This window comes from Taudactylus pleione, unplaced genomic scaffold (genome assembly GCF_031769625.1).
Source record: "Taudactylus pleione unplaced genomic scaffold, aTauple2 ptg000019l, whole genome shotgun sequence".
NCBI classification, from domain to species: domain Eukaryota; kingdom Metazoa; phylum Chordata; class Amphibia; order Anura; family Myobatrachidae; genus Taudactylus; species Taudactylus pleione.
In genome coordinates, this window is record NW_028284421.1 from 31,812,822 (window position 1) to 31,837,001 (window position 24,180).

Below are 24,180 nucleotides of genomic sequence, written 5' to 3' on the forward strand. Positions count from 1 at the left end.
TGGCCGGCCAATCGGAGGCATTCCCGACGGAACGCTTGCCATTTGGGGACGGCCCCACTGACATCAATGATGTCGGTGGGAAGCTTCCTGCTCGATCAGAGCAGGGAGCTCCCTGGGGCTTGCGCTTGCCGAGACCCAACCTTAGGGTCTTGTCGCAAGCCCCTATGGTCTTGACCATCGCGACCATCACCCTGGTCGATCGCTAAGCTGTGGGTGGTAACCCACAGCTTAGCTAACGACCAGGAGGCCGCACCTCAAGATGCAAGTGGCCGCCCTCATTCAGAGCGACCGCTTGCATCTTAAGACAGACTCTGAATGAGGGCCACAGTCCTATTCTTGTACTTATCAAATCACTGTTGTGTTCCTGTCTCCGATTCCACATCCTCCATTAACCGGAGTAATACAAGGCTCGGCCTAAGCACTCTACCCTTCTCTATGAAGACCACGTCTCTTGTAAAAACACATACTCTTTTAGCTTTCAGTATCACCACTATGCAAATGACACCCATAATAATCTATTCTCTCAAAGTTCCAAATACTAAGCTATGAATCTTCCCACCATTCAGTAGATGCTACATAACAGACATCTCAATTTTAAAATGTGACAGAGCCCCCCACCCCCCAAATCTCATTATCTAGGACACCTTATATGCAATACCTTGTTCCACACATCCAATTTATGTATAAATGTCACTAATACCTCTTTCACATCACAATGCTTGTAGATAAGTTCATCTCCAAACGCGGCTATTCCTATGCAGTGAATGGGACCCATGTCGCCTTGACCTGGGTTACCTGTTCACACTGTACCGCGAGCCGGGTTGAACGTGTGTTCAACCCTGCTCATTACCAGAGTTGAAATGGTTATTTTAACTGGGCCATTTCACACTGTACAGTAACCCGGGTTGCTGTGCGTTCATGTGCAATAACCCGGGTTATTTGCTGGCAGTGTGAAAGGGGTTATAGTCTACTGCAGTGTTTCCCAAACTCATTCCACAGGGCAAACAGTGCATGTTTTCCATGTCTCCTCACAGAATCGCAAGTGAAATAATTAGCTCCTGTGGGTCTTTTAAAATGTGTCAGCCAGTAATGATTTCACTTGTGCACCAACTTAGACAAATGGAAACCATGAACTGTTAGTGCTCCATGAGGAATGAGTTAGGGAAACACTGTTCTACTGCAATTCAGTTCTTACAAGTCTTCCGCTAACTAGATTCTCTCCCCAAATTCTATTTTGAATGTAGCAAATAAACAAATTTTCATTTCTCCTGACTAAACATGCTACTACTGCTATGTCTACATGGATGGACTGTTCTTTACAATATCATTAACAACGCTGCACCAAAATCTCTTCACTTGTCTCAATATATCTCCCAACTGCACCCCTCCACTCCACATCGCTCACACACACCTCAATTAGTCCCAGTCCCTTTTTAATGACTTTTCTCAGACTAAAGCCACACAGTGGAATTCTTACCCTTGTACAACAAGCCTTTCCTCTAGCCTCCAAATGTTTAAATACGTATGACTTTAGCTCTTCAATAAAAAAATTAAAAAAACACCATACAGCTTTGTAGTTTCCATAGGCTATTCTGTAAATTATTAACCACCCACTAAACAAGAAACATTTTTTATAGGAGACTTACCACATCCTTCCATGCTGGAAGTGTGCTTTATCAAAGGCCATTTGCGCTACGCAGTAATCTTAACCATATGGTGGTTATCTGATGTGGTTTATAGGTTTTCTAATAAATTGTTAAACTTTTTATGTTATGGGGAGCAAAACTCTACGATTTGTTTGAGGTATTGATCACCCTCTTGGACAAAACATCCTATTGAAAAAATAAGTGGAAGATCATGCTAACAAGCCTACTATAACTTAACATGTGAAGAGTGTATATCACATTGTATACTTATGACCAGTCTACAAAAAAAAAAAGGTTTCTCTATCTCTTTGAGGTGACTGGATATATGAAAATGATACATCTTTGGTACAATCTTGAACAGAGTGTTCACCTAATTGTGGAGTTTCTTAAAGACTTACTGCTATCTATATAATTTAAGTATTTTTACCTTGACGAGGGTGCACCGGTTCATATGTTATCCTTGAGGAATGGGGAAATGTTTCTTCTCCAGGGAAGGAAAGTAGATATAATGGGCCATACACTGAAATATCTCAGTATATGACCACGATATCTGATGGGTTTCAGCTTGTCAGATAAAATGTCTGTCAGTCCAACAGACATTTTATCGGACAGTGTATGCCCAACATTAGTTAGAGGATCAGTGATGGACAGAGGAATGAGATTAGGGGGCTTATTTGCTATGCAGCGGTTTTGAAACCCCTGCACATTGCTAGCAAATTGAAGCACCAAACCAATTACTACTGGTTGAGTCTCCCATATCCAAATATTCTGAAATATGGATTTTTTTTGGCATGACTGAGATAATGAAACCTTTGATTGTTGATGGTTCAATGTACACATACTTTGTCTAAGGCACAAATTATTAAAAATAATGTATAAAATTACCTTCAGGCTGTGTGTATAATAAGGTGTATATGAAACAAATGAATTTCATGTCTGTACACAAACTTTGAGCCACAAAATTATTGGAAAAATATTGTATACAATGACCTGCAGGCTGTGTGTATAAGGTGTATATAACACATAAATGCATTCAATGTGTATATTTGGGTCCGATTCCCAAGATATTTCATTATTAAATGCAAATATTCCAAAAGACGGAATATTCCGTTATCCAAAACACCCCTGGTCCCAAGTATTTTGGCTATGGGAGACTCAACCTGTATTCGGCAGCTTTTAAAAACGGAATTCAATGTCCATCTGTTTTACAGTGGTATTTTCATGGGTCTTTTAACCAAAACCACTTTATCTATATGGCCAATCACAGGATGAGGAGGAATCATAATACACTTACAATAATACCCCTTTTACACCGGAGCTAAAACCCGGGTTATTTCAGGGTTAACCCTGGCAGCTCCTTGGTGTAAAAGGGGCGAGGGTTGGATCGCCAGGTCGAGTGACCCGGCAATCCAACCTAGGTAAATAGCAGGGTTTAACACGGGCATAGCCCGAGAAACCCTGCTGTGTGCACGGCGCACTCTGGGTCTTGATGACCTGCAGTGCGTCGATTGGTCCAGCTTCAGTGGCGCTTTGAGATGATGTCATCTCCAAGCGTCCACTTTCACGCCGGAAAGGCCGGGTCTATGCAGACCCGACTGTAGTGTGAGCGCCACCAACTCGGAAATATCCCGAGTCGGCGCCAGCTAAATTCCGGGTCTGATCCGGATAGGAACCCTGGTCCAACTCCGGGTCAGACCCGGAATTTTGGTGGAAAAGGGGTATATGGGTAATTCATATGTATTGAGTGAGGAGGCAGGAAAAAAAAAGATAATTATCTTACGGGAGAAATACAGTACTATTAATATATTAGTGGGAGAATTTTCTTCATTTATTGAGAAAAATATATTAAAATGGACAATATAAATTAAATAATTGATTTGAGATTAACATTCTTATGATGGACATTTATTAATTTAATGGCTATATAAATGGTGCCCAATTAATAAAATAATCAATGTTGCCGCTGAATTTAAATAAAAAAAAAATATATATTTTCAGTTTTCTGTTCGCTCAGCTTGTATAAGGAACACACACACACTTCAGGTTGTATGCCAAACTTGCTGAGCACATCAAATTTGCACTAAGCAGTGGCATCAATCTTCAATTAGTTCTTATCTATCTAGTATAAAACAGAGGTCTGATTAGACATGAGAGTATTCAAAATAGCCTCACCGTTATCCAAGAAACTGGAATAATGCTCCTGCAAAACTACCCACACAGGACTTATTGGTGTTCACATGTTATTGTACACATTACTGTATATTACACCTATGGAAAATTTATAATATACACATACGATTTGCAATATGTGCATTGTCTGAAGTCCTTACCAGAATATGCCCAACTGTGTCCTGCAAAGAGGAAAGGAAAAAAAAAAAAAAAAAAAATTTAATTACTTTTCCATTCCATCCAATCAGACACAAGTTATAACTGCTGGCAGTTACCAGACACATGCTGTGATCCTTCCTATAAGCTCAACCAAGGGAATGTCTCTACACTTACTATGTAAATTAGATAAAGTAACTAAGTAAAATGAAAGTCACTAGGACAGAACTGGAGATACATTTCTGGCTAATTAAGGAAGAAAACACAATTCCTTGTAAGAATAATACCTGATGCACATATATACATTGTAAAAGTCTTTGACAATATACAGAGTTTTACAGATGTTTGAAAGTGATGGTTGGTATAAAGCCAGGCAAAGGAAAAATGAAGAACATGTACAATCTACCTGCACTGATATAGTATTAAAAGAAATAATTAACAATAACAGACAGTCCTCATGGTAATATATAGTGTAATGTCTTACCATCAGTGGCTGCCTGTATTACAGGCAAGGTCAGTAAGCAGATCAGTCTGTACATCTGTGAGTTTCAGTAACAAGAATAGCACCACTGATTCCAACTCACTCCTCATTCACACACTACCCCTGCACAATAACCTCTCAGTTACTTACAACTGACTGGTCTGTCAGGCTCAGCCCAAACCCTTCCGTCACCAATAACACATTTCAGCCGGTTACCTGGCACAGTCTCTGACCCCTCCTCCTCCCTACCTGCTATCCATCTCTGCAGAATGATCACACCTGAGATATGAGCTGCTGAATGGTAATGAACAGTCTGAGACAGGTTTCTGTTTGAAGTTGAAAAATAGAGTTGGGGGTAAAATGCCAGCACACAGGACACACGCTGATATGCAGCTCTATATAATATCTTAAAAGGCCACTAAATCACTATGATTTGTGCAGGCTTAATTTCATTAATAAGCATTAAAATTAGCAAAAATATATTTTTTTAAATGGCATGCCTCCCTCCCCCCTCCCAAATCAATAGCCAGCCCAGGCTTCTGACCCCAAGCTTGTATTGAAAAGTAGGGAATAAAACGGCGTGGGGTCCCCTCAATTTTCCTATAGCCAACTAGCCCACAGCAGGGTCCCATTGCCATAACGGCAAACAGATCCAAACTGTTGTAAAAAATGTGGTCTCCCCTCCCCAAGGAAACCAGCCCTGGGCTCTTCTCCGAACCCTCTGGGCTTTGGGTGTAGAGGTAATAGTGTAAATAAATGTTTAGATAATATTGTCCTTTACAGGTGGACAATAGTTCCCAGCAAGGGAAGTGATAGCAGTTGTCATACCACAAATGCCAGCATGCCTGAGTATCAAGGGTTTGCTGGTACCTGTACTCTACTTGTAAAAAAAAACAAATTAAACAAAAGACAGGAAACACCGAATATTGTTGTATTTTAATAAAATAAAAACACCCCCACACAGCCCTTATTGGGAACTGCTGCAAATTGACCAATAAGCTCATCCCCATTAATTCCTATGGAGAGTGTGATCTCATTTGTGATGGGGCTATTAGAGGAGCAGTACAGTTGTTTTTTTTGTTTTGCTAAGATTCAGGGATGCTACATGGACCAAGGAGGATGTGAACCCCTACATTTGTTTGAGTAACAAATGAGCCAACAATGGCTGTGTGGGGTGTTTTTATGGAATAAAATACTACAATACTCAGTGTGTGTCTCATGAGTGCCAGTGGGCCCTTGATGCCAGGTATACCATCATGCCCAGGCAGCTTTCTGGGACCTGTAGTTTACCTGTAAAGAACAATATAATTTAAACATTTATTAACACTATTACCTCCACACCCAAAGCCAAAGGGGTGTGGAAAAGAGTACTGGCTTGTCTTTGGGGAGGGGGACTCCATTTTTTAGGGGGTCCCCACTTCCCAAGGGATTCCACCTCTGAGCTGGTTGCCATTATGGTTCAACCTAGTGCTTGGTTTTTGCAAAATAGGATGGATCCTGTGTTGTGCTTCTCTCTGTTTTCCAATACCAGCCTAGGCTCAGATGCTCGTCACTGGTTAATGATTGGGGGGAGGGGGCACACGATTTTTTTTTTTAAATTAGCAAGTTTTAAACCTTACTAATAAAACTTAGGGCCTGATTCAGGAGCGGACGCAATGGTGGTATTTACGCAGATGGAGCAATTATTTGCTATTGAGCATGCATGTAAGTCACACTGCGATTGCTTTGCGATTACATATACACAGAGGATCCATTCACAAAGCGTGTGTAATGTGGTCAGCATTTGGGGGAGGTAATGAAGGGGGGTTTAATAAACGCAGGTGTGTCTGTCCATTTAAACACCATTTCATAGGTGTGCCTAAAGTAGCCATTGCTATTCCATTCACAGCATGAGAGCTCTCTGCGTGCAAGGAGAGCTGCAGGGTAGCAAATATCAGCGGCCATTTTCCTGGTGACTCCGCATGCCCAGTACTGCTGTCCCTGGAAAAACAGCTACGCACATCCACAGAATATTCTTGCTCTAAGCCAGGATCTACTGCTGCACCTGCCGGCTGCCGCGGCAGTGGAAATACTAGAGAGAGGCGGGGGCCTACACACTTCTCTCTTAAAACACCCCTGTATGGACCCTCCGCGAACCTGTTACCTCCTACTGAGAGCCATGCTTGTAGCTGCTGACCACGCCCTCTCCATCGATTATAAAGAAGACTCCAATCATTTATAGACAACTCCAGCCATTACCACGCCCCCTCTGCACACATGTCACGACACAGTGTCCATCTCCTCCACACAAAGTAAAGCCCCCTACAACAATCTGTACACCACTCCGCCCATGGCCAAGATCCCTCTGTGCATGTGCCACTTCCTGTTGTGAGCCATGTTCATGGGCACCAGCCACACCCCGTCCACCAAAAATAAAACCGTCACTAACAATCTGCAGACTGCACCATCCATGGCCATGCCGGGTGCCCCCTCCGCGTGCGCACCTTCTCTCGCCTTTTAAGACATTACAAAGATCCACCCATGACTACGCCCACTTGGCACACGCTGTATCTCCTACATTTTAGACATTAAAAAATATATCACTAATGGGACGTTTGACATTGCCCACTCCTAACAAACAAATAACCCCTCCCTTATATTCTTGTATGTGTGTGAGGGAGAGCTGACAGCTTTAGCAAAATAGTCAGTTGTGCATTGAGGGCCTGATTCAGAGATGGACTGAATTGCAAAGACACACACAAGCGGCTGTGTAATTCCATCCATTTAAGATGCAAATGCAGAAGGAGGTGTCACACGCTTCCTTGCTGCATGATCTCAGCAGCTTGGGATGGAGGCAGGGGCATTTCTAGAGAGGAGGGGGCCCGTGTGCAGTGTCCGACACGGGCCCCCTCCTCTCCGGCCGGCAGCGCACTGAGCTGTGCGCGGCCAGCGCTGGAGTTATAGACTCTGGGCACTAGAGTGTGCCCAGAGTCTATAGTGTATGCACAGGTCACCGGGAAAATGGCCGCGGCATTTTCCTTTACTGCGCATGCACAAACGATGGGAAAATGACCGGCGCGGCCATTTTCCAGTCGCTTTACAGCGCCGGACGCTCGCGCCGTTGTGGGACTCCGGAGAGGTAAGTAATATTATGGGTGCAGTGTGTGCGGTGTGGGGCCCCCCTGGACCCAGGGGCCTGTGTTCCCCGCACACCCTGCACCCATTATAGATACGCCCCTGGATGGAGGGCTGCACATGCGCAGTACACATCCTGAACATGTGCAGTTCTCCCACCATCAGAGATGTGCGCTAACCATCGTGTTACCACACATCTCTGAATCAGGCCCTTAGACCGTTATATTGTGTTGTGAATTGTAATACATATTGACATTCAGAATGGATGAGATATTGGGCTCTATTTAATAACATTGTTTTTACTAAAATAAAGTGAAAAAGGGTGTTTTCACACCCTTTTCACGTTATTTTAGTATCACCTATAGTTATTACAGGGCAATTGGAGTAGAATTCGTAAAATTCTACTCCAACCCCTAAGTATCACTTATTTTTAGTAAGCAGATCGCATTTATTTATTTATTATTATTTATTACGTTTCTTATATAGCCCAACAAATTATGTCGCGCTTTACAATTTGAATTAACAAATGAACATTATACTGGGTTGTAAAAGATATACATAAATAAAAGACATACATAAGGGTAAGAGGGCCCTGCTCGCAAGCTTACAATGTATAGGATAATTGTAATGGGAAATGTGATCCAACCAAAGTTACTAAAAATAAATTGTAATAAAATATCGGGGAAAGCCCTGTGATAATAACGCCACCTGGAGGTGGCGTTATCCAGGGTCTCCCCCGGTTTCCGAACTCCTACTCTGCTCTAAAAGGCAGAGTAGAGCCCGGAACCGGTCCCAGTGATCAGCTGTGTGGTCTAAACAGACCGCAAGCTGATACATTGCAAAAAAAAATTGTGAAAAAAAAAATTCACTTACCTGACTCCAGGGACCGGTGGTCGGGGCTCCGGTGATGACTCCCCTCCGGTCAGCTGGTCTCCCATGGTGCACTGTGGCCCGGTCATCAGGTGATCGGGTCCCATTGCAGTATGGGATATCAGCTGACCAGAGGCATGGAAGACATCACCGGAGCACCGATGACTGCAGGAAAGTGCTATTAAGGGAGGGCGGGTCGCGGAGTGGGCCGTGGGGGGCGCGATTGTGGGGGCGGGGCTTAGTGTCAGGTCGGGGCTTAGCGCCGGGGGGTAGCAGCGGTGGCCGGTCGGCGCATGCGCGGGGCACTAGTCGCTGTATTTGTTTGCGAAAATATTGTGACTAGAGTGCAGAGGGGATTCGCAGGGACAGAGCTTTCTCTCAAGCTCTGTCCCTGCAAGGGATTTGTAGTAGAGATGAGCGGTTCGGATTCTGTGGAATCCGAACCGCTCCGAACATTGGGGATCCGAGTCCACCCGAACCCTGTTCGGGTGTTCACCGCCTGACTCGGATCCCCGTTCGGGGCCGAACGGCGGCCGCCTGATGTCGGATTCTCACTAGACAATCCGACATCAGGTCTCCTCGCGTGTAGGGCAGAGCGCAGTGATAGCGCTCTGCCCTACACAGACACAGACACACAGCCGCCAGCGGCAGCTGTGTGTTTGTTACAGCAGCCAATGAGAGTCACACAGACTCTCATTGGCTGCTGCACGGAGGGAGCCGGCTGGAGCTCACACATGAGCTCCGTCTTCCGGCTCCCTCCTCAGCGTGTGACAGAGCGGACGGCGCGGGAGCGGGGATACAGGTAAGTTTTATTTTTTTTATTTTTTTACTTGTCAAAGGTCCGGGGGCGCTACTGGGGGGGGTCTGCACTACTGGGGGGGTCTGCTACTGGGGGGGCTATACTACTGGGGGGGCCATACTACAGAGGGGCCTGCTACTGGGGGGGGTCTGCACTACTGGGGGGGGTCTGCTACTGGGGGAGGCAATACTACAGAGGGGCCTGCTACTGGGGGGGGCTATACTACTGGGGGGGTCTGCTACTGGGGGGGCCATACTACTGGGGGGGATCTGCACTATTGGGGGGCCATACTACAGAGGGGCCTGCTACTGGGGGGGGGGCTATACTACTGGGGGGGTCTGCACTACTGGGGGGGGTCTGCTACTGGGCAGGGCTATACTACTGGGGGGCCATACTACAGAGGGGCCTGCTACTGGGGGGGGCTATACTACTGGGGGGGGGTCTGCTACTGGGGGGGCCATACTACTGAGGGGCCTGCTACTGGGGGGGGGGCATACTACAGGGGGGGGCCATACTACAGGGGGGGCCTACTACAGGGGGGGCCATACTACAGGGGGGGGCCCATACTACAGGGGGGGCTACTACTGGAGCAGCCTACTACTGGGGGGGCCTGCTACTGGGGCAGCCTACTACTGGGGGGGCATACTACTGGGTGGCATGCTAATGGGGGGCATACTACTGGGGGGGCCTGCTAATGGGGGACATACTACTGGGGGGGCCTGCTAATGGGGGGCATACTACTGGGGAGCATTCAACTGGGGGCACTGCATAGTGGACCGTACTACTAAGGGGACTGCATAGGGGGCACCACTGCTGGGGGACATTGTGTAAGGGACACCGCTACTGTGGGCATTGTGTAAAAGGGTCACTACTGTGGGCATTGTGTAAAAGGGGCACTACTGTGTGTCGTAACATAAATAAGAGACACTACTTTATGGTGTAATGTGAATCAGGCCCTATGTGCGGTGTAATGCTAATAAGATTGTGCACTGTGACTCCTAGGGCCGTAGCCCACTTTGTAAACAAGTACTGTGACTCTGCTGGCCGTACCCCACTGGGTGGGTGCACTACTTTTCATTTCTGCCACTGCTGTGTGGCAATGTGTCATAGATGTGCTTTATACTGTGGTGTCTGTGTCGTTGTGCCGCTGCTTTGTCGCTTAGTAACCAGTCAGCTCACTGCAACCTTTGGCCAATAATGTTGAAAACAATATTATAAGCTGTGATATGGTCTAAATTGACTGGAAATTAATGTTATTGAGGTTAATAATACTCTAGGAAGAAAAAAAAGACCAATTTATGTGATTTTAGCTTTTTTTGTAAATTTTTGTAAAAAAATCCAAATCCAAATCCAAATCCAAAGCCAGTCACCGCAGTTTGGCAAATCCAAATCCAAATCCAAAGCCGGACGACAAATTAGAACCAAATCCAAATCCAAATCCGGCAAAAATGGTCCGGCGCACATCCCTAATTTGTAGTAAATCCCTGTGATATTGCCTGAATTCGCAATGCGAATTCAGTCGATAATATCACACTACAATCTGCATTGCAAATGCGGATTGTAGTAAAAAGTGCCCATAGACACAATACAGTTTTCAATAGACTTTTCAACTAACATAAAACTACCACAAACCGCCAGACTTGTAGAGTGTTGGACTGAACACCGGTTATTATTTTAGGGCATGGTCTAATTGTGGAAGGCGTGGCCACGCTCCCCTTAGAAATAAAATAAAATAACTATTTGCAATGCCGCTGAATAGGGAGGCTCTGTGAGCCCCTCAGCTAGGGGCAAATCCAGCAGGGGTACGCAATCCCATCCAACCCTGCCGCACAGGCAGAGGAGAGCAGCCTCCCTGGCCCCACTGCAGCCCAGCACACAAGCTGCTGTCTGGTAAGACGGGAAGGGGGGTCACCTCCAACAAGTCCAGGTGGCTCGTTGTCCCGGAGAGTGCGGGCGGCCCGGGTGGCAGCAGTGCAGATATGCACCGTCAGTTGGGGAGAAACAGCGCAGCCGGTAAGAAACAGCGCCACTGGTGGTATTTCAAATATGGTGCTGGCTGCGAGCCAATCACTGCATATACGCACCACTGCCACCCGGGCCCCCTGCTCTCTCTGGTCCCGCTGAAGAAACAAGGTAAGCTCATGTCCCTGCCCTGTAACCCTCTACCTAGTGCAGTTAGCCTCACCTGCGCCCCTCCTCCCATTCCAGCCAGCCTTCCCTGCCCTGTGCCCCCCTACTCCAGCCAGCCTTCCCTGCCCTGTGCCCCCCTACTCCAGCCAGCCTTCCCTGCCCTGTGCCCCTCCTAATCCAGCCAGTCTACCTTGCCCTGTCCCCACTCCCCAGTCCAGCCTTCCCTGCCCTGGGCCCCCCCTAGTCCAGCTAGCCTTCCCTGCTATGTGCCCCCCATTAAGGTCCAGCCTACCCTGCCCTGTGCCTCGCCAGTCCAGCCTTCCCTGTGTCCCCCATGTCCATCCTTGATGTCCCACCACCCAGTGTAGCTCCGCCCACATTATCCACAATTCCACTCACTTCTGCCCTATCCCCCAGGGAGAAGGGGCGTGGAATACCTATCTTGTCAGTACCGAGCTACACAATTTCTGATGGTAGCCCTGGTAGTTAGTATGCACTTCCCCCCTCACGGCGCCCCTGCTAACCACAACCACATTCTAAGCCTAAGAATGGCTATCTATATTCTGTCTGTCCACATTCACAGTGTCGACATTATGACAATGTTGACATTCTGTCAGTGTCGACATTATGGATGTCAACATATTGAATGTTGATATTCTGTCCATGTCGACATTCAGACCATGGGCCTGATTCAGAGTTGCATAGTATTACACAGTTTCAAGGAAGCGGCTGTACAATACAGTACAACTAATATGCTACTGGGCAGCACAGATGGTGTACAGCCCTGAGGTTGTGGGTTTAACTCCCACCATGGCCCTACCTGTGTGGAGTTTATATATTCTCCCTGTGGTTGCGTGGGTTTCCTCCCACACCAAAAATATACTGGTAGGTTAATTGGCTCCCAACAAAAATTAACCCTAGTGTTATGTGTGTGTGTATGTGATAGGGAATATAGATTGTAAGCTCCACTGGGGCAGGGACTGATGTGAATGTAAAGCGCTGCAGAATAAGGACCTCATTCAGAGCCACTCGCTATTTGCGGTCGTTCGTTCAAAAAAAAGGGGTGGCTATTCAAATGAACCGTTCGCTCTTTGCGGTCTGTTCACGCCTCTATGTCTCAACGAGCGAACAAAACTTGCAGTCGAAATTTTGAGAAATACGCCCCCTTGCCGCACGCACCATACGTCATGGCAGCTATTTATTTGATTAATCGAGTACATCGAACAGCGTATGAACTGCTCGCTATTCTTGTGGTTGGTTTTTCCTATCACTATATTGCGAGCAGTTCTGACTATAAAACAACCAGGTGACATGGTCGATGATGCTGCTGTATTAATTATGCACACCCTTAAAACGCCCATTTTGACCTTTAAGCACGCCTGCGTTCTGAATTCCACTCCCCGTTTTCAAGCACCTTCCCCTGTTACCACCCACATACGCCTTATCCTGTCACTCAAAATAGCAGGCATTCGCTATTTAGCGAACTAACGATTTTCGGCCGCACTGACTGGTTCGCGCATGCGTATTACAAACCGTACGCATGCGCAGATGTGCGAACATCGCTCGGAACGAACGAGCGGCCGCTTACGAGTGGCTCTGAATCAGGCCCTATGTGTGCACTATATAAATAACTGGTAATAAATAATTAAATAAATAATGCAGCCAGAGGTGTCTAGTGTATTTATTAGATGCCTCCTAATTGCATTGTAGATCCGAGTGCTGCATATTAAGATCCAGCATCTGATCTTCTGCGAGACCATCGTCAATCTGAGTAAAGCTGAGGTTACTCAGATTGCCCCTAGCAGCTTTGTAACCGAGGCCAGGAAGTCTGTGTCAAATGACTTGGCATGCTCAGAAAACAGGGAAGACACACACCCATTTTCTGGAAGAGGTGGCTCCGCCCACTCCCCACTCCAAAACAGTTGCAGCCTGTCAATCAAGCTGCGATTTGAGGGAACTGCGAGCGATCTATCAGATGGAGACCTGCATGTGCGCAGTACAAATCCTGTGTTGTACGCATATCATCGGGTTTGTGTACAACACTGAATCGGGCCCCACGTCAGCATTCTGATGTTGACTTTCCGAATGTCGACATAATGAACATACCATACATACTTGCTCCTTCCTCCCTGTCTACCACATCTATGTCACACCTGTTCGGGATGCCGCCGGTCAGGCAGGGCCCTCTACACTCTTCTGCTTTTCCTTACTTATACTGTCATCTACTGCTCACTGGGGCACCTGACACTTGGTTGCTTACTCTCTGTTGCTTATTTGAGTGTTATGATCACTAATACAGCAATGTATATAAACCATGTCCTTATCCTGCTTTGTACTGTAAGTCACTTGTTGCTTGTTTACTTTTTATGTACTTTGTAAGGCGCTGTTAGGATTTGGAGGGATAATTACCCAAGAGCCTAGTTCTGCACAGTCTTGAGGGCAGAGATGTAAGTCTAAAGCTGGCCACACACTAGAACAACTTACATCCAACCAGCCAACTTGTTGATTGGTTGGAATGAAAATCTGGTAAGGAATGGGAGTAAATGATGATCAGAAATTTACTCCTAAATGCCAGAAAACAGATGAAAATGGTCGTCAGACAAGTTTGTTAAATGTTTGATTTAAACTATTTGTTTATACAACAGTTTTGGTCCATTTTTCAGCGTCTGGGAGCAAGTTGCTGATTGTATTCCTTACCAGATTTTCATTCCAACCAATCTACTAGTTGGCTGGTTGGACAGATAATCTTTAGATGTGTGGCCAGCTTTAGAGTTGTGTGGCAGCCTCTGGGCTGAGTAGAAGCCTTGGTAGCTGGTAGCCTTGGCTTTATGCGGCTGCAAACTTCGGCTTGATGCGGACTTTGGGCCGAGGTGCAGCCTTTGGGCTGTGTAGCAGCCTTGAGGGCTGGAAACCTTGGCTTGATGCAGCTTTTGGGCCGAGGTGCAGCCTTTGGGCTGTGTAGCAGCCTTGACGGCTGGTAACCTTGGCTTGATGTGGCCTTTGGGCCAAGGTGCAGTCTCTGGGCTGATAGACCTGGCAAGGTGACGCTGAGGTGCGCTAAGTGCCGCTGGGATGACACTAATGGCATTACACACAATTGCATACAATGGTGTGCGACGTGTGCCGCCGGGTTGACACAAGCCGCTGGACGCTGGATTGTGCACTCTGGACACTGAGTGCGGTCTGTGCCGCTTGGATGACACAAACGACAGAAGGTGGTAATGCAGACTGTGCCGCCAGGATGACTCGAGTGGCAGGTAGTATAAATGCAGACTGTGCCGCCTAGATGACACAAACGACTGGAACAATAAAGCTTACTGGATACTGCGAACTCGACTAAATACAGGAGACTATGCCAGAACCGGAAACACGTGGAACGCTATCACCAGCATTGGAGCAGTGTTCACACATGGATGAAATAGAGACAGGAACCAATCTGGGTCAATCCCAGCATGACGGAAAGAAGATAGGAGGAGTTTCAGTGCAGCTTCATCTGGCGTTCACCTCGTTTTGAGGACACAGTTCGGCGGATTGCGACAAGCACTCCGGAATACTTGCGGCACCATATAAATAAAGGATGATAATAATAATAATAAAAAAGATGGCATAATTTAATGCAGTGATTCAGAAACTATCTTAAATCGCTGCATCCTAGAGCATCAGCATTGTGTTCACGACACCCCTAGGCCAAAAGTTCTTAATGTAATATTTGTTTCTGAATTTCTCAATAAGTATATTGTGCTTATATGTCATCCTTAGGGTCAGTTATTTGGTGGTGTGCGGTGAGGTCAATGGCTGGGGAGGCACGCATGGAGATGGGTCTGAGGGCCTGTTTCAGAGACGGACGCTCTGAAAGAGCGCTCGCTCTGAATCAGGGCGTTTTTTTGTTTTTATTGTGCGGCCTCCTGGCCGCTCGCATAGCTGTGGGTGACCACCCACAGCTATTGCGAGCGGCCAGGATGATGGTCGGGTTGGTCAAGACCATCGCGACCATCGGGGCTTGCGACGAGACCCTTGTGGCAGGGTCTCATGGCCGCAAGTCCCAGAGAGCTTCTGGCTCTAATAGAGCTGGAAGCTCTCCCACTGACATCACTGGTGATGTCAGTGGGGCCGCCCACAAACGGCAGGCGTTCGCATGGGAATGTCTCCGTTTATGAAGCCTCCCCCTGCCACGCCTACAAAATGGGATGAGCTGTCGATCAACATCGACAGCCGCCCCTTTTGTAGTGAGCCACGGAGTGTCTAATAGAGTCGGAAGCTCTCCCACTGACATCACTGGTGATGTCAGTGGGGCCGCCCACAAACGGCAGGCGTTTGCATGGGAAAGCCACCCCCCTGCCACGCCTACAAAAAAAAATTCTCTCTCGCTCCGGGGCTTGTGCATGCGCAGTGTGGCCGCTGCGCGTGCGCAGAGCACACCATCGACCCACTCGCGAGCGCTCAATCGCTTGCAAGCGGGTCTGAATCAGGCCCTGAATTCACATGACACTCTCCTACCTGCATCACTGTGTCTTCTCTTGCTGCTGCTGACTGAGCTCCAATCTCTAAACACTGTAGTGCACTTCTTGGTCACATGACACATCTAAGGTGTCCATCAGTGCTCAAGGCATGACCCCCCATACTTAAAGGCATGCCTCTATTAGCTCACTTTCTGGGCAGTATGCTGCCCGTGGTGTGGCCCCGCCCCCAGTTCTGCAAGCAGTGTCAGACTATATAAAAGTGAGGCTGAGCTATTGCTGCATCATCTCTTGTCTCCCTGCAGTCCCAGGGAGCTCCACAAAGCTGGTGAGTGTTAATTATAAAAATTATTACAATAAACAAAGAAGATATTTATGTCTTCTATGTATTATTCTGATCATTTTTATATTAAATTTCAGGAGTATGACAGGGGAGGCCCTGCCTACCCTGACTGCATGTCCCTGTGCTTCTGTTTGGCCACACATTTTATGATTAGCAGCCAGCTGCACTGCTATTGGGGATGTAGTTATATTATAGGCGGACGGGATGCCGGCCATCGATATACCGACACCAGAATCCCGCCGCCTGGCATAATGCTGATGCTGATATTCCGAAGGAGATCAGGATACTGGCGTTGCCATCCCAAACGTCCAGACCAGGTAAGTATGTGCGTTTCCCCGGGGAAGGGGAGGGGTTTAGGTTTAGGTTTAGGGACCCCCGTGGGAAGATTAGGGTTAGGCAACCCCCCAGGAGGGTTAAGTTTAGGGTGTGGAAACGGGGATAAGGGTTAGGCACCACCAGGGCGAGGTTAGGTTTAGGAGTTCTATGAAACGTCAGAAAGGGCACTGAAACCAGGATGTACAGTGTTGGTATTACTGTGAATGTAGAGTAATGTGATCCATCTGACACTGCATGATGTATGATGTTGTACATTCCAGCTCCGCGGGAGTCGCAAAACAGCTAGCTACTGTATATATTTTATTATTTTATTCAGCTAAAGGGAGGGTGGCAGGACCAATGCTAAAACTGGTTTTAGCCTGTGAGCCCAATGGCCTTTGAAGTGGGACAACAGTTTTTAATGACAGAACCAAATTATAATAATGTATGTAATGTAACTGCAAGATGTAAATTACAAAAAAGGGCACATTGTACCAAAGCCCACAAGATTACAGAGGCACTGGGAACTATGCAAAGTTGCCCACAACAATTACCGCATTTTGCAGAAAATCTTGCATACATGTACCCAAATGCAGAGTTGCACAGAACATTTATGAATAAATGTGTACAGTATGTTCGTATAAAGCATGATGATACGCTAATAAACTTTGATACGACATGCATTATCACTCTTCATAAACTGTGATAATCTACTACATTGCAGCTAAAACTCATGTTTTTAACCAATAAGAGTGGCTTTTCCCATGCTCTGACCAATCAGAGTGAAGCCACTTTGTGTGATTAGAATGACAGGTTTAGAGGTTGGCATTCCATGGCAGGTCTCCATCTAGGAGCAGTCTGCCGTTGCATGTGTTTTTTTTTTGAGCATTAGCAGTCTGAAATAAAGAAGAGGATTCCCCACCTCATCTAAGTGAGCAATACAATGGAAAATGAGGGAATGTGTCGGGGAGTTAACCAAATTATATTTTAAAAGTGTTTTTTTACATGTGGAGTACTGGTCACAGCTAGACCTTCATCAAAGGACTCTGGGCCTGATTCAGACCCGCTCTGTCGTATGCATGCGCGAGACCCGGATAGCGACGGGAAAGCCGTCGCTCCGGGTCTCGTACCAAAGGGGGCGTGCTGTCGATGGTGAGTGACAGCACGCCCCCTTTGGTGGACGTGCCGGGGGCGTGGCTGCCCAGACGGAGGCATTCCCATGGGAACGCCTACCGTCTGCGGCCAGCCCCACTGACATCACAAGTGATGTCAGTGGGAGTGCTTTCGGCTCTGTTAGAGCCAAAAGCACTCCAGGGCTTGCGGCAATGAGACCCTACCACAAGGGTCTCGTCGCAAGCCTGATGGTCGCGATAGTCTTGACCATCGCGACCATCTTCCTGCCCGCTCGCTATAGCTGTGGGTGGTCACCCACAGCTATGCGAGCGGGCAGGAGGCCGTTCAAAAAAAAAATAGCCCAGCCCTGATTCAGAGCGAGCGCTCTGAATCAGGGCCTCTGTGTAGGCCCATCCTCTCTCTCTGGCACATGCACCTATTGGTGCAGGGAATTTGGGGTTGCCCCCCCTGTGTGCACTGCACACCTTGCACCCATTGTAGATATGCTCAAAGGTGCATTATAAAAACTGCACAGAGATTGGTTTGGTTTGTGCTCCCTCCCTCGCCTTTTGTTTTAGATTCAGGTCTACTCTTACTTCTATTTTTGCTTTTTAGTTTATGTTATGTAGTTTATTGCAGGGTTGCCTACCTTTAATATTCTCTTCCCGGGAGAAGCCCAGGTAAGAGAAGCAGCAGGGGGCCGACGGGGGCGGGGCTTGATGATTTGCGTCATTAAGCCACTCCCCCTCACGGTAAAATTGCCGCGATTGGGCACAATTTACATAGGGGGCGGGGCCAAATGTTGTGATTCATGCAGAATCACAGCTTAAGCCCTGCCCCCTTCACGGAGACCCGCGATTGCCGCGGGTATTCTCCTAATTCTGCCCACTTCACTAGGAAGTGGGCAGAATGCGGGAGAAATGCCTACCCTTCCGGGGGTGCGGGGGGTTACCCGAAAAATCGTGAGCCTCCCGCGAAAACCGGGAGGGTAGGCATGTATGGTTTATTGTGATTCTGATCTATTGTATTGGGCAGCACAAATGGTGTAATAGTTAACAGTACTGCCTCACAGAACTGAGGTCATGGGTTCAACTCCCACTACAGCCCTAACTATGTGGAGTTTGTATATTCTCCGTGTGCTTGCGTGGGTTTCCTCTGGGTACTCTTGTTTCCTACTACACTCTAGTGTGGAGGAGTAGGTTAATTGGCTCCCAACGAAAAAAATAACCCTAGTGTGTATGTCTGTGCATGTACATATGGTAGGGACAGGGCCGATGCTACCATTAGGCAACCTTAGGGAGCTGCCTAAGGGCGCCAACCACTTAAGGGCCCCGTTGAGTCCACAAACAAAAAAAATGAATGGCGTAATGCATGGCTGAGTGGCATGTATTGAATATGCGGCACAGCTGTGTGGCATATTATGAATTGGCGGCAGTGTTATGAGGTACATTATTATTTTAGCGCTCTCCTGTGTGTAATATTCTATATAGTATATTATAAATTTGGGACACTGCTTTGTAGCATGTTATTTAACTGGGGAGACTGATGCGTGGCATATTAAGAATTGGAGGGAGCAGGGGCGGTAGGTGAAATGTTGCCTAAGGCGCCCGGAAACCTTGCACCGGCCCTGGGTAGGGAATATAGCTTGTAAGCTCCACGGGGCAGGGACTGATGTAAATGGACAAATATTCTCTATAAAGCGCTGCGGAATATGTGTGTGCTATATAAATAACTGGTAATAAATAAATAATTGTATCTTGATTTATGTATCCACATTCTATTGCTCCAATTACATACTTGCATTGTGCGTATGATTTATGATTTCATACTTCAATTAACAAAAGAGTTATTTTAAAAGAAAAACAAAATAGTACCGATGTCTTTACTATTCAATGTGTCTACAGAATGGTGAGGGAGGGGCTAAATGATGCAAATTGTGTCATTTAGCCCCGCCCCCTCCTCACGGCCCCTGCGATTCACAGCAATTTGCAGTGATGAGGCGGGGGCTAATAACATTAAAGCCTGTCCCCCCCCTCCTCCCCCTGAAGTGGCCAGCTGTGTCCTTAAAAATTTGGCAAGTATGGTATGTACACATGTTGTTTAATGGTTGCCACAGACCACATGGAGACAAAAGCTAATCAATACTGACCCAGCAAGCTAACAAACCACTTATATGATAAATCCTACAGCATTTACAATCAACAGGCAAAGTTCACAAATTCCAGGATCATGTTAAAGGCAATAAACAAGGGCTGAAGCCAACATTGAAACTGTAATAAATAACTATTTAAAAAAAATGTAACATACAAATCAGGAACACACAACATTCTAATTCAGAGGTGCACACAATGCCGATGTCTACGCAGTGCTACTGCGCATGCGCAAAGAATCCTGGAAACCCCTACGGTGCATGCATTCCCCCGAGTGGAAGCAGAACTGCGCTGTTATGTACGGGACCGCTGGCATTAGGAATGGCGAGGCAAAACCATGGGCGTTTCTGGGTGGTGGTTTCATTTAATTTTACTGCATTTCTGGGTGGTGACGGGGAGGTGGCATGAAGTGAATGCAAAAGAAGCCTGTCTCATGGGTGTGTTATGGGAGTGTCTCAGGCGTGTCAGTGTAAGCAGCTGCGTTCTTAGATGCAGCCACATGAAAGTGCGCATCTCAGGGCTAGCACCATCCAGCGCACACTATTACACAAGCGGAAGCTGAAACGAGCATTTGCATATTATCGCCTTTGTGACACTGGAAAGAGACGCAGCCACAGCTCTATTAGCAGGCATCTCTGAATCAGGCCCTCTTTGCTCATATGAGAACGAGGAAAGTACTGTGTGCTGGCAATGACTTAGGGGCATACAAGGCCGGTTCTAGACCTTGTGGCGCTCAGGGCAAAAGTCTCCCGCCGCCCCCAAAAAACATGCAAAAATCATAGATATTATAAATAGAAAATGGGGTGTGGCTTCGTGACATGCCCCCTGTTCATCACTCTAGGGGGCATGCCCAGCAGAAAGTGGATGCGCTGCTGCTCTATCCTCTCCCATGCCCACTGCCAGAATGCCATGCGCAACAACGTCACGCCCCAGCACCACCTGCATTCTGGGAGGGATTGGGAGCAGCAGTACAGTTTGTGAATATGGCGCCACCAGAGTATGTATGTTATGCCACACAGAACCCATTCACATTATGTCACACAGTATTACTCCTAATACACATGATGCCACACTGTAGTAGTGCCTCTTATTACACATTATGCCATGCAGTAATGTCCCTTACACATTATGCCATGCAGTAATGTTCCTTACACTTTATGCCACACACAATAATGCCCCATACACAGTATACTGCACACAGTATTGCCCTTTACACAGTTTTCCGCACACAGTAATGCCCCTTACACACTATGCCATGCAGTAATGTTCCTTACACTTTGCCACACACAGTAATGCCCCTTACACATTATGCCACACACAGTAATGCCCTTTATAACACATTGCCCTTTATAACACATTATACCATACACAGTAATGCCCATTATAATATATTATTCCACACACAGTAATGTCCCTTACACAGTATGCCACATGCAGTAATGCCCTTTATAACACATACCACACACAATAATGCCCTTTATTTTACATTATGCCATACACAGTAATGCCCCTTACACATTATGCCACACACAGTAATTCCCTTCACAATGCATTATGCCATACTCAGTAATGCCCCTTACACATTATGCCACACTGTAATGGGCCTTACACATTATGCCGCACTGTACAAGGTAAGTAAGCCTAACCTAACCCCTAGTCCTCACCCTTCCTCCCTGCAGACTAAACCTAACTTCTCCCCTAGTGCCTACACCTAACCCCTCCTCCCCGCAGCCTAAAACTAACCCCCTCATAGTTCCTAACCATAACCCCTAACTCTCCCCCTAACCCCATTACTTACCTTTGGTATCCCGCGAACGGAATGCTGGCCTCTGTATTCTGATAAGTGTCTGGATTCCACCGTCTGCGTTCTGAACACCAGAATCCCAGCGGTCGGGATTGTTCTGATTGTATTTGAATGAAAAAAATCTTTATATTTTCAGTTGTAATCTCTTGTTTAGAACATATAGTAGTCATGTATTACACCATTGTTCAATAAATGTTATTTTCCTGGATACTACGAATATTCCATCTTACAGGTATCACGGACCCAGGTTAGCTGTAATGAAACATTTTTATAAGGTTAGCTTTCTAGGGTTAATGTCCATCAATAAATGTTCTAATATAGACTAAAACGTTAAATAGGCATATTCCCATCAACATTAGTACATTTTCCTGGTAATGAAGGCATGACAATCTGGTAAAAGAATTGGTTAAACTCCACATACTGTATGTAATGTGGCAGACAACTAGTGGAAGAAAATTATAGGAAAATTATTTTGTTGATGTTATTTTGTTTGCTGTTCATTCGAAACATGTACACAAAGCAGGTAAAAGTCACAAAGAAGGTTCATTATAATACAGACCTGCACATTGCTGTACATATTACAAGATGACAGTGTGGGTACAGTTCATTTCACTGACTTAACTTTTAAATGGTTATTTACAACACTCCCACCTCAGAGTTACGCAGATAATGGTATCAGTGTTTTTAACCTTACTGGTTAAGTTAAATTGACCCAATTGTACAGCTTTTTCTTTTATATAGTTCTTTGCAGACCAACCCTCTATAATTTGGTATAACCTATTATTAGATGATTTTGTCAAGGCCTAAAGAACAGGGTAGTACTGTATACAGGGGTGATGCTCAGCTATTCCAGCTGGTAACCCGAGCCTGCCTTTTCTGCTCCCTAATTACCACTGATGAAAGTAATTACTGAGCTCAGCTTTGTGACAAGCCCTCTTATTTCAGCCCCAAGATAATCATTAAGTTAAATACTTCTGCACAATAATATCATTTTGTTTCATGCGCAAAAGAAGTGACCGCAATTTATAAGCATGTGATAAAAACAAATTATTTTATGTGAAGTCATTTTATTTAAAAAAAATAGTAGAACAAAACATTTACATGAGGGGAAATGCATAGCGGATTGTAGCAAACCAACACAAAAATATGTCATTATTTGGGCCACAATAAGAAATATTTTGCAGTTATTTATGTTTATAATCATTGTAAATATAAGACCTGATTCAGAGATGGACGCAAATCCCGGTGTGCCTGCGATTCTGTACACAGCGGACTTGTAAAAATATGCTAATGTAACAGCTGTTGTACTTTGCACTGAGATGACCACCCCCAGCGTCTCACATCTGCCGCTCATGTACAAAAGCAGAAACATCGGTCGCACATCGAACTTCTGAGTAAACCTATGCTGTCTCAGACAGAGCGTCTCTCCTAAGACATGGGGGCCTCTGCAGCTACAAACAAGCAAATTTGCATAGGCTTACTAGAGCATGCCCAGAAAGTGGTCCCAATATGCCTGTTTTTTTAACCACATCGTTACCTCCTCCAAAACCTGTCACTCACTTTGCAAGTAAATTTTCTTTGCGACCGATAATATGCGTAATATGCTCTAATATGCGTAGTGCTGCTGTGATGTATGCACAGTGGTAGAAAAATTATTCCACTGCGTCCAACATCGAAATTGCATTCATCTCTGAATAATGCCCATAATCCAGAAATATACAGAAATATCCTATGTCCACAGGCAGCAGTTAAAGTACCATACAATTGTTTTTAGCAGAAAGTTTGATGGCGGAGTCATAGTCATTATAGCAATTATGGTGTCAAATAGGAGTTCAGCCCTGGAGCACATTCGGTAGCCTTTTTACATATGCACCCATCCTCTCCTGGCAGACATTAAAGAGAATATACTCTTGTCCACCACATGTGCAGCCTGGAGACAAACTCGCTCAACATTAAAGGTAACTTGGTCCCACACCCTCTTTCTTCCACTGTCAGATAACCCCCTCTTCCCTGGTGGTTGGACATCCCCCCACACAAAGGCTTGGTCCCTTCATGGTCTAAGATTTTCACACTGGGAGGCGGGTCTTTTAAAGCCGAGGCCTGAGGCTGCTGGAAGAGACGAAGGCGAGGGGCCTGGATGAATGATCTCCGCATTCCACAAGTCTTGGTCGTTGGCTAGACCTAGTCAATGGTGCGGAGTCTAACTCACAGGGAGGTGTTCGCCAGTGACCCCCTCCAAGCGGGATATGGGCTTGTGCGGCTCCCTGTAAGCAGGTCATGGTCCTTTGACTAGGTGACCAAGCCCCACAGGGAACAGAGAATCAAACACTCGTGGCCTGAAGGAAATGCCTGTGGAAGGCACATGAGGAGCGGGGTAGAACTCCTGGCTGGAGATAGGGCACTTGAGGTGCTAGGAAAAGGAGCACTGAGATACGCTGTAAGGCTGGTAGTAGTAGCTGGATACCCCACGGAATATGTCCGCACACACACTGTACCGGATTGCCGGTAAGAGAACTTGCACTGGGGTGCAAATGAGATGTGTACCGTTCCGAGACAGAGAGACCCTGTAACGAGGTGGGAAGTGGTATGGCGTACCGGCAGTAACAGTAAAGCACTGCGGTGAGATGGAGGGT

At 46.4% G+C, this 24,180-nt stretch overlaps 1 protein-coding gene across 1 annotated transcript in view; it reads right to left on the reverse strand.

Moving 5' to 3' along the window:
• Window positions 1-23,701, reverse strand: part of CA12 (carbonic anhydrase 12) — a 63,529-nt gene extending 39,828 nt beyond the window's left edge. Inside the window, exons 1-3 of the mRNA XM_088444692.1 lie at window positions 23,490-23,701; window positions 21,542-21,669; window positions 3,977-3,997 (exon numbers count right to left, since the gene is read on the reverse strand). Of these exons, the coding sequence (XP_088300818.1) occupies window positions 3,977-3,997; window positions 21,542-21,669; window positions 23,490-23,701 (361 nt within the window). The remainder of the gene's footprint in view (window positions 1-3,976; window positions 3,998-21,541; window positions 21,670-23,489) is intronic.
• Window positions 23,702-24,180: the final 479 nt, after the last annotated feature.